This window comes from Lontra canadensis, unplaced genomic scaffold, assembly GCF_010015895.1.
Source record: "Lontra canadensis isolate GAN:19392208 unplaced genomic scaffold, GSC_riverotter_1.0 scaffold6, whole genome shotgun sequence".
Lineage (NCBI taxonomy): Eukaryota > Metazoa > Chordata > Mammalia > Carnivora > Mustelidae > Lontra > Lontra canadensis.
The window spans coordinates 13,754,065-13,771,458 of NW_022631000.1; the positions used below are offsets into that span (position 1 = coordinate 13,754,065).

The following is a 17,394-nucleotide window of genomic DNA, read 5'->3' on the forward strand; positions in this document are numbered from 1 at the left end:
CCCATGTCAGGCTTCCTGCTTAGCACAGAGCCTGCTTCTCTCTCTCCCCTCTGCCTGCTGCACCCCCCTGCTTGCGCTCTGTCAAATAAATAAAATCTTTTTAAAAAATTAATTAAATCTTTAAAAAAATAAAAATAAATAAACTGGGTTCTCTAACTGGGTTTTAAGTGTATTATGGATACATGTCCTTTGTATACTAGTATACTGCAAATAACCTGAGGCCCCTTCCTACTTTTTACATTTGTTTTTCTCTTAAATAGCCATGTGGTATAATTTATACACCATAAAATTCATGTTTTAAATGTACAATGAGTTTTAGCCTATTTACAGAGTTGTGTGACCATCACCTCAATTCAGCTTTAGAACATTCACCCCCAAATCCCTTGTGCAAATCTAAAGTAAATCCCCTTTGCTACCCAAAGTCAGACACTAAATCTACTTTCTATATATCTGATTTTTCTGGACATTTCATATAAATAGAATCATAAAATAAATGTGATCTTCTGCACTACTACACTTCTTTTATGCAGCATGTTTCTGAGGTTGACCCATGATGTAATGTGTCAGCAGCTGAACAAGATTCCACCGTAAGGATATACCACATTCTGTTTACCCATTCACCATCTGATGGGCATTTTAACAGTATTAAATTCATGGCCATTATAAATAATGGTGTTATGAATACTGCATACAAGTCTGTGTGTGGACATAAGCTTTAGCTTTTCTCTGGTAGATACCTGTAAGTGGGATTGATGGGTTGTATGGCAAATATGCTTAACTTTTTAAAGAAACCACCTGTGGTAGGTAGAACAATGGCCCCAAAGGACGTCCATGTTCCAATCCCAAGAATCTTTAATACGTTATTTTACATGGAAAATACACGCTGCAAAATGTGATTAAGACCCTGAGGTGGGACGATTAACCAGGACTAACTGGGTGGGCCCAATGTCATCAAAGAGGCCTTAAGAGTCAGAGAAGAGAATAGGATAAAAGAAGCAGAAACAAGAGATTTCAAGATGCTACACTGTAAGCTTTGAAGATGAAGGACTATAAAACAAGGAATGCACGTGGCCTTATAGCAGCTGAAAAGGTAAGGAAACCGATTCTCATCTATAACATCTAGAAGAAACACAATGTTTTTGTATTCATTTCTTACTGCCTTAAGGAATTATCACTGAGTAGCTTAAACTAGAAATTTATTCTCTGGAGACTGGAAGTTCAAAATCAGGTCAGCAGGACCATGTTCTCTGAATCTGGAGTAGAATCCTTCCTTGCTACTGCTAGCTCCTGGTGGCCTCAGATATTTCCTGGCTTGGGGCAATAACAAGTCTAACGTCTACTTCTATCTTCACTTGGGTGTTCTGTATGTGTGTCTCCTTTCCTCTTCCTATGAGGACACTAGTCATTGGATTTAAAGCCCTCTCTAATCGAGCATGACTATCCTATTTACATCTGCAAAGACCCTATTTTTCTTTCTTTTTAAAAGATTTATTTATGAGAGAGAAGAGAGAGAGGAGGGCAGAGGGAGAGAGAGAAGCAGGCCCCCACTGGGCAGGAAGCCCAATGCAGGGCTCAATCCCAGGACCCTGGGATCATGACCTGAGCCAAAGGCAGACACTTAACTGACTGAGCCACCCAGGTGCCCCCAAAAGACCCCATTTCTAAATAATGTCATGTGCTGAGGTCCCAAGTAGACGTGAATTTTTCTTGAGGGAGGCGGGGATACTATTTAAAATCACTATACCTACCAACACCTTGATTTTAAAAACCCATTTCAGGGCGCCTGGGTGGCTCAGTGGGTTAAGCCGCTGCCTTCAGCTCAGGTCATGATCTCAGGGTCCTGGGATCGAGTCCTGCATCGGGCTCTCTGCTCAGCGGGGAGCCTGCCTCTCTGCCTACTTGTGATCTCTGTCAAATAAATAAATAAAATCTTTAAAAAAAAAAACCCATTTCAGATTCTTCATCATAAGAACTAAGGTAATAATTTGTTTTTAGGCAATTAAGTTTGTAGTAATTTGTTATAGCAGTAATGTAAAACTAGTACATTCCTAATGTGTTTTCCAAAGCAGCTGTACCATCTGCATTCCTACCAATAATGCATTAGGGTTCTAGTTTCTCTACAGCCTCATCAACACTTTTATTTATTTATTTGACAGAGTATGTGTATGAGAGAGCAGGGAGAGGGGCAGAGGGAGAGAATCTCAAGCAGACTCCCTGCTAAGAGAGGAGACCAATGTTCCACAACTCTGAGATCATGACCTGAACCAAAACCAAGAGTTGGATGCTTAACCAGACTGAGGCACAGGGCACCCCCTCACCAACACTTTTTATTGTCTTTTTATGTACAGCCATTTTTGTGGTATAAAGTGATAATCTCATAGGATATGCATTTCTCTAATGACTAATAATGTCGAGCTTCATTCTGCATGGTTATTAGCCATTTGTCCATCTTTGATGAAACATCTTATTTAAGATTCTCTAGGCCTGAGAATAAACCTTAGGTTTTTACATTAACTAATAAAGAATTCCCATTTTTATATTGGATTGCTTATTTTATTGAGTCATAAGAGTTCTTTATATATTCTGGATACAAATTCCTTATCTGATATATAATTTGCAACTATTTTCACCCAATTTCTGGCTTGCCTTTTCATTCTAACAGTGTATCATACTAATGTAAACTGTTACTAAGAGCAGAAACTGAAAATCCTCTGTACCATCTTCAGAAATGTAAATCTATAAACTATAAAACTATTCTAAAGTAAGTTTGTTGGGGCACCTGGGTGGCTCAGTCGGTTGGTTAAGTGTCTGCATTGGCCTCAGGTCATGATCCCTGGTCCAGGATTGAGCCCTGCCTCAGGCACCCTGTTCAGTGGAGAGCCGGCTTATCCCTCTCCCTCTGCACCTTCCCAACTCGTGCTCACCCTTGCTCCTTCCCTCCCTCTCTTTCTCTCAAATAAATAAAATGTTAAAAAAAAAATGAAGTAAGTTTGTTTTTTAAAAAAGGAGGAGAAACTGTCAGATTAAGAGGTGATGAGACATTTCAGCCAATTAAAATGTGTGGATCTTTCTGGATTTTGATTTGAAAAGGACATTTAAAAGACAAATGAGAAAAACCAAATACAGACTGGATATCAGATTGTAAGATAATATTAGGTAGTACAATATTACAGGTTTTTTTTTAAAGTCATCCTTGATAAAGATGCATACTATATTATTCACAGATAGAATAGGATAGTATATCAAGAATTTCCTTTGGGGGTTGCATGGATGGCTCAGTGGGTTAAAGCCTTTGCCCTTGGCTCGGGTCTTGATCTCAGGGTCCTGGGATCTGCCCGCATCTGGCTCTCTGCTCGGCAGGGAGCCTGCTTCCTCCTCTCTCTCTGCCTGCCTTTCTGCCTTCTTGTGATCTCTCTCTCTGTCAAATAAATAAATAAAATTGATAAAAAAAAAAAAAAGAATTTCCTTGAAGTACTCCAGCAAAAAAGGAAAAAGGGAAAGTACTGATCAGGCAAAGACATAATAATATGAGAAGTAATACCACCTACTGGAACTATGAATGTACTGAGGGCTCAATGCACTACTTTTATAGGTGTTTGAAAATTTCCATAACAAAACAAAACAAAACAAATTACTTATTTACATAAGGGACTACTAGCTGTAGCACTCGGCACTTAACGTTGTTTTACAGCAACTTTGGCTAAGAAAGAACAAAGATGTGCTACTTTTGATACTAAAACTCATGGTAGAATGCACTTGATGCCTGACTTACTCTCAACCATTTGAAAAACAGTAAAAGGCAAGGATTTCAAACCTTTAACAAACCACAACCCCTCAATTTCCAGCTGTACCAAGCCTTCAGTTTGCAGATATGTTGAATAGGAGCTGGATAAGAATGGGCCTTCCATTCTGTTACATACCTCCTCTTCTAAATCCATCAATCTCAGGATAGCCTGTTACACAGTCTTTGCCTTTGGTATAAATGGCCACACATACTGACACTTTTTTCCCATTAAAACTACTGTCAAACACGTTTTAGGTAAGAATGGTTATTTTAAAAATTATTTATATAATAGAGTTTAAATGCTACCTAATGTTATGGGAAGCAATGCTGGCATTAAGTAGATAAAAACAAATAGTAGGGGGAAAGCATTCAGAGTCTTTACATTAATTTATCTCATAAGAATTCCCTTTTTTAACACATCACTTTCAGTTATTTCCTGAAATACAAATACTGCATTGTATATATCCTCTGATTATGTGAACAGATCATCATATTACCAAATCATAGTGAAACAGAACATCTAAACACTCAACTACTAAAAGAAACAACTTTAGGGGTAAACAAATAGGAGATCATAAAGAAGTGTGAGAAACAATTTTCAAGAGCATAGGGAAAAAGTCTAGAGAAGCAGTGTCACAAAATCCAAGAATGGATCCCAAACCCACCTCTACACCAGAATCACTTTGCCAGTTAAAAACTCAAATTTTCAGGAGAAGAGTAAATGAAACAAGTTGGGATTGGGAGGGAGACAAACCATAAGTGACTCTTAATCTCACAAAACAAACTGAGGGTTGCTGGGGGGAGGGGGGATGGGAGAAGGCGGGTGGGGTTATGGACATTGGTTAGGGTATGTGCTATGGTGAGTGCTGTGAAGTGTGTAAACCTGGAGATTCACAGACCTGTACCCCTGGGGAAAAAATAAATATATGTTTATAAAAAATAAAAACAAAACAAAACAAAAAAACCTCAAATTTTCATATCCCACTGTGGAATCTTTAATAATTAAGGCTTTTTATGTTAACCACACAAGTTTAGGATCCACCTAAATTAATAAAATCTCCCACTGCATATATGTAATCTTCCATATCCAAGAATTCTGGTGAGGGAAAGAGAGGCTAAAGACGGGCGTAGAGAAGTAGATTTCATATAAAATGTTAAATCATCTTCCCTATGTAAGTAACAAAGTATATTACGCTATAGCTTTAATGTTTGTGATACAGCTAGTATTGAATCTCAAATTCAAATCAGCATCTCAAAACCTGGTTATTAATTACTACACTGTTAACTTACTTCAGATTAAGATTTCAATGTAACTTATTATTTTTTTAAAATTTATTTAGAGAGAGAGCGCGTGCATGCACAAGCAGGGGGGAGATAAAGAATCCCAAGCAGACTCCACCCCGAGTGAGAGTCCTAAGTGGGGCTTGAGCTCACAACCCTGAGGTCGTGACCTGAGCCAAAATCAAGAGTGGATGCCTAACCCACTGAGCCTTCCCAGCACCCCACATTTCAGTGTAATTTAACAACATAAACTATCTTAATATTAACTTAGGACCTCTACTCCGTAGATAAGCCCCAAATTCCTGGACTAAAAGTCAAATCTGCTACATCTATTAGACTCGACAGTTTTTTGTTTTTAATTTAAGTTGGCTGCAAATATTTAAATCAGAAGCTTTTACATAAAGCCTACATTTCTGGTCTTTTTTTCACTCATTTATCTTATCTGCCTGGTCCCAGGTTCCTGTTGGCACCAGTTTACAACCCTAACTATAAAAACTGAATACGGTAGTAATTTAAGAAACTATTCTCTTGGGTCAAATTCATGTGACATGTCATTTTTTTCTTGTTTTTCTAATCTGGAACAAACCCCATGTCTCTTCATACCAAAGATTTTAGAATAAGAATCTAAACGGGGAAAACTGATATAGCAGAAGTACCCATGTATACCAAGTTCTTAGACCTGAAAAGTTACTTGCCCCCTACTTTATAGAGCCCATTAGTTATTTACTTATATCAGCACCACAAGATTAATCTGTTAGTCAAATCTCATAGCATTTTCATGCTTAGAATATGGTAGAAAATCTTTACCTGTGGCTTAAAACAAGCACTGTGATACAATGGTAATGCATGTTATGTATTCAGCATAGCAACATCAGATAATAACCACTCAAATGTTTTTAGCTATTGAAGGTAATGTCAATTATGCCCAAAATTATAAAAACAAATTTTAGTAGCAATATTCTGAAGGGCCACAAGATGGAGGTGTGACTACACACAATATGTCTTTCTCCATGAAGTCTGACTCAAGTTATACTATAAAAAAAGAGAAAATGAAGGACTGTATAGAGAAAGTTTAAAGTCTAACCATTTATATTTTAAGTGATTATTTAGTACACCTTAGCACAAAATTTTAACTACTTGCTCACTTCTTATGGAGTGTTTGATCTGGAAGGGACCTTTGAAGCCTATGGGTCCATTCCTCTTCATTTCACAGATGATGGAACTGAAGCCCGGAGAGATGTACCTGTGGTTATATAGCCATTTATCAACAAAGCTAGAACCATGCCTATGCCTACGAATTTCCATTATAGTGCAAGATCAAGCATACATAGGACTCCCCTTCAAAAGAGTCATCTTTACTCAAGGTTACTGAGAGAGCGAAATACCAAACCAGGAACATTTATGTAAAGTGTACTAATGACAAAGGGGATTAAAGTGTTTTAGTAAGGATCAAAGTATGCCTATGGTCCTTTGATACAAAATTTTGAGGGGCTTAGGGTAGGTAATTTTTTCTCAGCTAGCAGTAATCTGGTCTAAACTCTTGCCTTCAAGTAAATTACATGAAAGAGTGATTCCTCTAAAATATAAATTCCTTTAACTTAAAATTAATTCCACTGAAAATTTATCAAAGCACAGCTTAAAAACTAATTGCTCATGAGGCCTTAACCTGTCATCCTGAGATTTCCACCTCATCTGAACTATATTACAGTTTGTACCCCCCCCCTTTTTTTTTTTTTTTTAAGATTTTATTTATTTGACAGATCACAAGTAGGCAGAGCGGCAGGCAGAGAGGAGAAAGCAGGCACCCCGCCGAGCAGAGAGCCCGACGCGGGACTCGATCCCAGGACCCTGAGATCATGACCTGAGCCGAAGGCAGAGGCTTTAACCCAGAGCCACCCAGGCGCCCCTGTTTGTACCCTTTCAAGGCACAGCAGCTCTCTGCTGTGAGCATATATTTTTATACCTTACCTCTTTTACTGAGCTACAAGACTTACAGCAGGACCTCAAATATTTCAAGGAATTGATGAACTACTTCCAGTAAGTCCAAGAATCTCTAGGTCCTTAATTTAACTGATGGGCTTTCTCTCATGTCATCTAGATTTTAGGGTTTCTCAATCCTAGTACTACTGATATTCTGGGCTGGGTAATTCTTTGTGAAGGGGATTCTGGAGCACTGTAGGGTATTTAGCATAATCTCTAGCCTCTACCCACTAAATGCCCCATCCCACTGTGACAACCCAAAATGCCTCTACACATTACCAGTTATCCAGGGAGGGAGATATAACCCTGGTTGACTATCACTGTTCTAGAAGTTTAGCAGGTATCAAGAAAGTGATGGTGGGTGGATTAGCTCTACAAGATGCATGAGTGCAAGTATAAGGTGTGCAAAAATCTCAGCAATTATTTGCTTGGGTACAAGAAGTGCTAAACACACACTAGATATAATCCACTTAAGGTTATTACCTAAAGATAATTAAATAATTCTAGGAAAAAGTTTTCCATGGTCATCCATATCTTCATTTACAGCTCCTTCCCAGCTATGGCTTTTCCCTTACTACAACCTAAATGTTGCTTTCTTTTACTTCCAAGTCTCTGAATCCAAGCATATATTTTCTAACTGCTTACTAGTTATCTCTACAGGAACCTCATATTCAACACATTGAAAACTGAACTCACCATCCTCCACAGGAAATTAAAACATCCTATTCTCTATCTTTAATGAATAGTCCCATCACCCATCCAATATAAAAATTTAGTTTTATATGTACTCTTACATCCCATTTTAGTCTGTTAATTCTCTTCCTCAAGTATCTTCATAACCTGCTCATATACCCCTTCTCTAAGCAGAATGCTTCAGACAATCATTTCAACACAAATTCTAATAGCCTAATGAAGGGGGAAAAGACTAGAACCAAGGAGACAAAGCCATCATGATGCAGTCAGAATCATCTTTTAAAAACACAAATCTGATCACTTTACTTCTAATGCTTAATGCTGCACATAACCAACCAAAAGAAACTTGAATAGCACTGCATATAAAGACCTCATCATCTAGATGGGGCCACTGGCCTAGCCTCTCTCTCTCCCACCTTGTTTTTTGGCCATATAAGACTTCAAAAATTCCAAAACCCACCAAACTTTCTTTCCTTCTTGGTTCACCTCTGTAATGTTGCTTCATTAAAAGACTAAAAATACTAAACCTATAGATACATTAGTAGATTATGGATGCTTTCTTAGAGCGATTGTAAAGATTAATAGAGAATTTATTGCCTGGAGATGTACTAGGTAGCTATAAAAAATAAAAGGGCCATGAGGGGGAAGGATGGGAGAGGAAATCTCAAAAGGCAGACATAAAAGCAAAATGAAGAAAGCAGCTTAAAAGACAACAGTTCAAATATTCCAAAGTTTTGTTTCTAGGTATCATAAAAAGAGCAAGCTAACAAGAGACAAGGGATGGCAAACATGTAACACACACACCACAGCAGTCATGGTAGGTATTAATAATGACATCATTTTTTTTTTGGTTTGGCAATCTAAGAACTCATCAAAGCTATCAGCAGATTAAATACCAATTGATTAAATATTATCAACAGATTAAAACAGGCACATGAATTTCAACTTCTGGCAGTTCTTATTTAAGCTATTCTTTCTAAAGACAAAGAAACCAAGACCCAGAGATAAAAAAAAAAACTATTAGTGACTGCTAACAATCATTACTGGCACACTGAACTGCAAAGTGTGGTTGCTTTTAGTTCAATGTTTTTTGTGTTAAAGTAAGTCTCCTTTAAAAAGATAAATCATGCTGGAGAGTCTGGGTGGCTCAGTCTGTTAAGTAGTGTATGACTCTTGATTTTGGCTGGGGCCATGACCTCAGGACCTTGAAACTGAGCCCTGAGTGGGGGTCCATGCTCAGCACAGTCTGCTTGTCCCTTTCCCTCACCCCGTCCTTCTCCCAACTTGTGTGTATGCTCTCTAATAAATATATAAGATATTTTTTAAAGAATTATTCTATGAATAATAATCTACATGGATTACTATGTAATCCAAGTATATCTTTAAATATACTTTAGTTTTCTGGAAAGAGAAATAAAATGCTCCTAAGTACAATTCTCCTTTCTTAACTTAGTTTATAACAAGTTCCATCTGTAAAAAATTTCTTCTCATGAGCTGGGTCCTAAATTGGCATCATCACTCTGACAATATTTACTAATTTGAAAGTCTCAACCCCATTTTCTAAAGAACGTTATCTTTGGTTGTTTTGCAATTTGAAGTCAAAACACTCAATATCCAAATTAAAAACTGGTTAAGTTACAAAAGTAACAGGTAAGTCACAAACATAGGCAAATGGCCAGTAAAAGTGGGAAATGTCCAAATTTACTAAGTAATCAAAATAACAGTAACCAAAAAAAGGTAGGGAGAGAAACACCATTCATCATCTAATTAGCAAAGTAAAACTAGAGTTAGGCTATTATGTGAATATGTCCTCAAACCCAACTTGCAAAGAAACTGTTATTTCTATCATTTTACAAATGCTCAATGTATGCCACTCACCCCAGAAGAAGGTAATTTACACCACCAATGGCTGAAATGGCAGCCATAATGTCTTCCTTCATTTCCTTAAGGTTTTTGCAAGTGCCCCTCCCATTCCCCCAATAGCCCTTGGAGAAGAAAAGGGAACTCTCAAACACTGGTGGCAGTATGAAATTGCCACTATCTTTCTAGAGGTCAAGTGGCAACAAGTATCAGAGCTTTGAAAAAACAAGTATCTTCTGATCCAAAAAATTCACTTCTAGGGAATTATCCAAAAGAAATAAGGATATGTGTCAAGTAGTTTTATAAACAAGCATTCACTGCAGCACTATCAAGGACTTACGAGAAGCCTCTGGACTTAAAAAAAAAAAGGTTTTCCATTAACAGCTTCAGCAATGATACAGGCAGAATACAGGCCGCACTAGCTCAGGAAAGGCAAAAGCATACTCCCTATTATCCCTTCTCCATCATGGTAGACAAGGTGAATGGATTACAATATTTTAGTCTAAAACCAAGAGTGGCCTCAGAATCCTTCATCACAGAGGTATATGACCAGTCATGTATTATCTGTTGACCCACAAGCTACACATTTAGAAACACCATCTAAAATTAGATCCTGAAAAAAGGGATCATGTTTTACATGAAATTTTTTTTGGATCTAGCACAGCACTATCCAAAACAAATACAATTTGAGTTACATATGTAATTTTAAAATTTCTAGTATCTACGTTAACAAAGCAAAAAGAAATAGATGAAATTATTTCAACATGCAATCAAAATAAAAATTAATTTCACTTCTTTAAGAATTTTTTTCATACTAAGTCTTTAAAGTTTACTTATTTTTTTTAAAGATTTTATTTATTTATTTGTCAGAGAGAGAGAGAGAGAGAGCACAAGCAGGCAAAGCGGCAGGCAGAGGCAGAGAGAGAAGCAGGCTCCCCTCTGAGCAAGGAGCCCGATGCGGGACTCGATCCCAGGACCCTGGGATCATGACCTGAGCTGAAGGCAGCGGCTAAACCAACTGAGCCACCCAGGCGCCCCTATTTACTTATTTTTGATATCTCTAAATCCAACATGGGGCCTAAACTCACAACCCCGAGATCAAGAGTTACCCAGTCATGCGACTGAGTCAGTTAGGCAACCCTATACCAAGTCTTTTTAAAATCCAGTGTGTATTACACAGCAAATCTCAATTCAGATGCTAATTTTCCTTGCAAACACTTGATCTATATTTACATTTCACAAACTTTATAGATTCACCAATCCAGGCTGTTCCAAACATACTTGAAAATTATCCAACAACTGACTTTGAGTATCAGTCTTTAAAACTAAAATTTTAATTTAAATTCAGGGCACCTGGGTGGTTCAGCAGGTTAAGCGTCTGCATTCGGCTCAGGTCATGATCCCAGGGTCCTAGGATCGAGTCCTGCACAGGGAATCCCTGCTCAGCGGGGAGCCTGCTTCTCCCTCTCTCACCGCCCCCCCCGCTTGTGCTCTCTCTCTGTCAAATAAGTAAATAAAATCTTTCAAAAAATAAAAATAAAAAATAAAATTTTAATTAAAATTCAGTTCCTCAATAACACAAGCCACATTTCATCTGTTCAACAGCCTATTTACTGTAGCTAGCCATTACTGTATTGCACAGGACAGGACTAACATTCTTCCAATAAGTTAGGCAATGAATGTATATAGGAACCAATGGAAGAGATCAAATCAAGAGAAAGCAGTATTTGCCATAAGACAAATATATAGTTTTTAAACTACAATACATACAATTTTCATTTCTGTGATGAAAAGAAGTTTCTATTGGTTACAACTGGTATTTTAATGGTTTCTGTGGGCTGTCCTTAAAAAAAAAAAAGACAACTATTTTAATAATTGAGAGAAGTTTTATCTTTTCATATGGCATAAAGCTGTAAGTCATACCTAATATGTATAAGAGAAAATCAGAATTCAAAAGGATTTCCACAGGCCAAAATGGAAATGTAAGTAAAGTGAAATTTAATATAGATATTAGTTTGGCCTGGCAAAAGCACTGGCTTTGAAAGATAATGCTTTGTATAGATAACCTTTAAAAATCCTTTTTCAACCCTGAAATTCATGATTATTCTTTGTTCAGAACTTTATCACCAGTTGTCCACAATCACTGGAAAAAAAATCACCAACACTGATGGCAACATAGCATTAGTCACCAATGCACACATCTGTATTGGCAGATCTACTTTCTAAATTATATGATTTTATTTACAGACAGATGCAAACATCAGATCTTATGATTTATGGTATAGTTGTACCTGATCACTTACATATTGAAATAAATACCTTATTATAGTTTACTTTTACTTCTCTCTTATATTGGTTACACCATTATATTGATTTTCTAAAGAAACTGTGGCACAAGTAGGTTGTATTTTATGCGAATTCATCTCGACAAAGCAAGGGAATATTACAAAGTATTTTAAAATACAGTATCTCAATCCACATCCCATAAATTTATTGGCTTCACAGAAGCAAGAGTATGAATTGGAGGTTTATAAAAGTTCCTGAATTCTCCTTCAGCCTCCCGGCCTGTCCCCCTACAAAAAGAGCAATACAACCTTAAAAAATAAATCTGTTTTACTTAAGTATGTAAATTTGTATGGTAAAGAGCACAAATCTTTTTCACAGCTCATTGACTTTTTAACATATGTATATATCTATGCAATTAATATCCAAAGTAAAGACAGAGAATATTTCTAGCACTTCAGAAAACTCTCTTATGCTTCCCAGTCCGTATGCTGTCAGAGGTAACTGTACTTCAACATAGATTGTTTGGACAGCAGAATCTTCTACTTTGAGAACTACACTGTTCTATAAATTGTATTATACCATTCTTACCTACTTCCCTATCTTTACTTTGCATGTATTCATACCTTGTTAAAGACTTTTTTTTTTTTTTGAAGTAAACTCCTCCCCAGTGCGTAGATCCCAATACGGTGCCAAACTCCCCACCAGGAGATCAAGACCCAAGCTGAGCTCCAGAGCCAAAAGCTCAACAGACTGAGCCGCCCAGGCGCCCCAAACACATTTTTATTAGAACTAATTTATACCTCTTTGCTAAAATTCAAAGGTAAATGGATTCAGTTTTACTTTCTATTATACTGACTAGTTATATTGCCATCTCAGTCATGGCTGTAACTTCTTGCTTGAATATCATCTTCCCTAGAGAGTAATAATAGATTAAAATTATCAGCCTGCCATCCACAAATTCAACCTACATCCCTGGGTCCATAAAAATAAGCAGCTTCAGTACAAAGGAATAACATCTTGTAATATACCCTCAAGTTTCTAGACCATGTATATAAATACATGCAATAATTAAAAACTGGAAATTTATCTACTTTGGAGAAAAGGCAAAAATACATGCCAATACAATGGAATGTCCTACTGCTACTACTAATAAAAACAAACTATAAGTATGAAGAAAAATCAGATAAAATATTAAGTTTTAAAAGTTTGAAAATGGGGGCGCCTGGGTGGCTCAGTGGGTTAAAGCCTCTGCCTTCGGCTCAGGTCATGATCTCAGAGTCCTGGGATTGAGCCCCACACGGGCTCTCTGCTCAGCAGGGAGCCTGCTTCCTCCTCTCTCTCTCTGCCTGCCTCTCTGCCTACTTGTGATCTCTATCAAATAAATAAATAAAATCTTAAAAAAAAATTAAAAAAAAAGTTTGAAAATGATAGGCAATACAGATGACATAAAATATTTAAATAGTAGATTAGAGTTAGAAATTCTTCAGGTTTCCAATTTTAGATATTTCAACTTACAGCTCAGTTAGCTCAATATACAATAAAACTCTTAGCAAATAAAATTTCATACAAAAATACATAATCAGGACCATGGTTTCATTTTCATAGGCCTTTCCATATCAAGAGTCAGGACTATAACACTAACTACATTGTCCATGGTGATACAATTCTTTGAACTAAAGGAGCTTAGAATCTTTTAAATGTCTATTGTCTTCATTTTTTCTGTGTCTTAAATACAAGATTTAGAAATGTAAAAAATTTTAAAGTCCCATCTTACCTGGTAGTTATTCACCTGGGAAGTTAAAGGGACTATTCCTGTGAAATCATCTTAAAAGTTTATCATTAGGAACACAACTTTAAGTTTCCAATCATAGTGATAGGAACTACACTTAAAGACTCTTCATTTGGGGGCTAGCTGCTGGCTGGCAGTACAAATTCAGTAACTATAAATTTTCTCTAAATTTGGCCAGTTACTCATTTCTGGGGATTTGCCACCATCATGTTATTACACATAAATCGCCCTTTTAAGTTAAAAAAAAAACTACCTTGAACACTCAAGGTAACTGAAGGTAGACTGTGAATAATACCACTGTTTGACCCCATTTCTATTGCCAAGTTAGGCATTAGAAAGAACATTACACCCTATCAAGACTGAGCTAGACCAAAGATTTTGGATCTAAACACCCAGAATAGAAATTCTCTTGGAAACCTTCCTTTATAAATCCATGCAGTCTCAACTGTGGGAACTATTCAGCCTCATTTTTAGTACTCTAACAGAACAAGATGAGAAGTATTGTGTACTGAGAATAAAAGATAAGAAAAAAAAACGAAGAGTGCTCAGTCAGTTAAGAGTCTGCCTTCCACTGGGGTCATGGTCCTCTTGGGATTCAGCCCCCTAGGGTTCCCTGCTTCGCAGGGAGTCTGCTTCTCCCTCTTCCCCCTGCTCCTGCTGTCAAATAAATAAAATGTTACAAAAAAAAAAAAGTAATAAAAACGAGTAAGAGAAAGGGGGGAAAAAGGAAGAAAAACCTCACTAAATTATACTGGATCATATATAAAACAGCCAAACTTCACAGATCACGATTCAAGCGCTGCAAATAGTTTCCATACCCAATTAGTATCCTGATTGGAACTCTTTAGAACTTGATGCTTAATATGAAGGTACTATGAAAATTTCATCATTTCTGAACTTTAATGGAAAAACCAACAATTAATTCAACATTAGAATTAATTTCCAGTGTTTAAAGCAACATCGGAGTGAGGAACCATGTACAGACCCAAGGTCAATTAACCCCCTTCTTGGACTTCTTGGACCTCTTCGACCCCAATCACATATACACACCGAGAGCCTTGTTTCACGCAGCATGGGATTTTTCGAAGACTGACTTTTATTTCATCCTGAGAAGGCTGAACAGTTTGAAAGACTTCACTAACTCAACATATATTAACTGACTTGCTATAATACAAAAAAATCCAGGCATCTCAGAAAGCTTTTAACATTGATAAAAGGAGAGCTCCAAAACAGCTAATTTAGGAAATATTTTAAAACACCGTGTTATGTCGTTAATATTTTAATAGTATGTAATTTAATAGTGAAGTGATATCCAAATGGAAAATAGCTGAGCCAAAATAATCCCTAATTTTATTCAAAAGAAAACTGAAAAATATTAATTTTGCTAATCACCTCAAAAAAGCTTCGCTGCAGTATCCAAGGACCGCCCCCCAAGCTCCCCCCACCACCAAGCACAGGGGCAACAGCAAACTACTGAAGCAATAGCTCCACCTACTGATCGGCAATACTTCCTTAAACATTTTGGCACCCCGAGAATACAAGAGCTCACGCTCTCTCCCCCTCCTCCACTCGCTCTGACCCAACCCAAATCCAGTTGAGTCACTAGCTCTTAATACTCATCTCCATGCTCTTTATTCCAATTCCTTCTCCCTCCAGAAGGTTCTGCACAGCTCCCAAGTGTGAATAAGACTGAAAGGTGTCAAAGACCGCGGGTCCCAGGGCTGACTGGATCTGAAGAGGACAACCAGACTACTACACTTGGAGTGGCGGGCCGGGGGTGGCTCAGCCGTCCGCCCCCGGGTGGGAGGCCCAAGGCGCCTCACAAGAGCTTTTCCCTGTTGCCCTCTCGGCTGCTGGTCTCCGTTCAACCCACACTCATCCTCGGGTCGAAATCCTGGGTTCCGGAGGTCTTGCCTCTGCTGGCCCTTCAGCCCGCCAACAGCCCCGCGCCAAGCATCCGCCCCCTCCGCTGAGCAGAGAGAAGCCCAGAAATCTCCCTCCGTCGGGTCTTCGCCCGGAGTCTCTGCCGGTCTTTGCAGCCCCTCTACCCCGCCGGCCCGGCCCTGCCCGGCTGCCCTTCCTCACCCTTTCATCTTCCCCGCCTGCTGAGGCCGTTGTTACCACCGGTATCAACGCCGTTGTCGTCTCCGCCCTGAGCTCTCCGCGCCCTCAGCTCGGGCCACTCAACCCCCACAAGCCGGCCTCCCCGCCTAGGGAAGGGAGCTGAGCGGGTGACGGAGGCCGCGAGAGTCAATCGCAGCCCTGCGTCTCCGGAGGGGGCGGGGGTGTCTCCCGCCGCCGCGCTGTGCCGCCGCTTCTCCACACGTGCACACCGGGCTATCCACTCTCGCCCGCCGCCGCCGCCAGCCAGACCCGCCGCCGCGCTCTGACCTTTCACCCCGCCCCCTCTGCGCGCCGGCGCGCCGGCCGCCTTGCGCGCAGCCGCACTGCTGGCCTCCGCGCACCCTTCCCCCTCCATTTCAGGACCTCCATTTTCCTACTGGGCTGTGGCCTCTGGCGTCATCTTTTCTCCTCCCATCCCTTACGACACTACTCGTGGGGCTTGCCCGGTAGGCCCTGGCGGTAAAATCCGGATTTTTCCACCCCTCCCTCTCTTCTCCAATTTTAGCAAGATCAATCTTCCCCGGCCCGGTCCTGTTCTTCCAGTTGGTAGTCTCCGGAATGACCTTCAAACGCTGTCTCCTAATAGGATTTTATAATGGTTCTTAAATGTAAAAGAAATCTGTGGAAGACTCAAACAAATGAGATGTTTTGAAGACTAACGTAATTAACAATCGGCCGGATAACTTGGCTTCCGTCCAGCACGAGCCAAGCTTTGAGGTCACGTGACTGCCTGGGTTTAAGCCTGGGATTTCAGCGGCGGGCAACTGTGGTACAGAATGCCGTCGCCATTTCCGGTCCCTAGATCATAGCATAAACGTCACTTCCTTAGCAATGCACTTTAACCCATTTCACGCACGCCCTCTACATTACACTTTACGACACAATCTTTGGGGAATTTTTTGTTTTTTCTCTGGTTTTATCGCAAGAAAATAAGTGGTCAAACGATTCGCAAAAATACAGGTCCCCGAAATGCAGCACGCCTGCCTGGGGGCGGCAGGGCGGAGCTCGAGGTCACGTGAATATCTGGGCCCGCCCCCCTCTGCAGCTGAAGACTTCCCCTCCCGCAGTGACAGAGCCTCTGGTCCGTGATCGGTACTGTTCCTGCACCTCGCGACCCGGCAGGTGAGCGGCGACCGGTAACCGACGACTGGTGGGAAGAGGAGAAGGGGTGGGAAGAGGAAGAGAAGAGAAAGTGTGAACGGCCAGCCTCCGTTGTCCTGGGCTTTCTCCTCGCTGTCATCCTGCACTGGCTAGGAGCTCTTTTCTCCAGTTTTCCTGACCCTCGCTTCCCCCACTGTGGTTGCCCCTGCCACTTAGGGGTGAGACGTCCACCTTTCCCGGGGTTGGGGGTGAGTGCGGCCATTATGGCTCCCTATTCGGAGTCTTTGGGGCTTCGGATAATGGGTTTGGTTCAGCCCTTTCTCGGGGTCCGCAGTAGTCTCCGGGTCTTATTCCTCAAAGCCCATTCTTTTGCAGAGGCCCTGCTCCGTCTTTATCTTCAGCCTTGGGCTGGGAAGCTGGGAGGTAGGAAAAACCCTGGAGGCAGAGGCGTCTCCGGTGAAACGGGCTTGGGAGAGAATGTCACTGATGTGGCCTC

The 17,394-nt window shown here is 39.8% G+C and overlaps 2 protein-coding genes across 5 annotated transcripts in view; one reads left to right on the forward strand and one right to left on the reverse strand.

Annotated features, from left to right (window-relative positions):
* The window catches only part of NAA50 (N-alpha-acetyltransferase 50, NatE catalytic subunit), a 33,686-nt gene extending 17,616 nt beyond the window's left edge, over nt 1-16,070 (reverse strand). For both annotated transcript variants that reach the window (XM_032852243.1, XM_032852242.1), the window contains exon 1: nt 15,759-16,070. In XM_032852243.1, the coding sequence (XP_032708134.1) occupies nt 15,759-15,766 (8 nt within the window). In that variant the 5' untranslated portion in view covers nt 15,767-16,070. The remainder of the gene's footprint in view (nt 1-15,758) is intronic.
* Nucleotides 16,071-16,695: 625 nt separating this feature from the next.
* ATP6V1A (ATPase H+ transporting V1 subunit A) overlaps nt 16,696-17,394 on the forward strand; it is a 63,267-nt gene continuing 62,568 nt past the window's right edge. The window contains exon 1 of one of the 3 annotated variants that reach the window (XM_032852238.1): nt 16,696-16,919. The gene's annotated coding sequence lies outside the window, so the exon portion shown is untranslated. Of the gene's footprint in view, nt 16,920-16,953; nt 17,147-17,299; nt 17,322-17,394 lie in introns of those variants that run through there. The other 2 variants (XM_032852240.1, XM_032852239.1) reach the window with 2 other exon arrangements.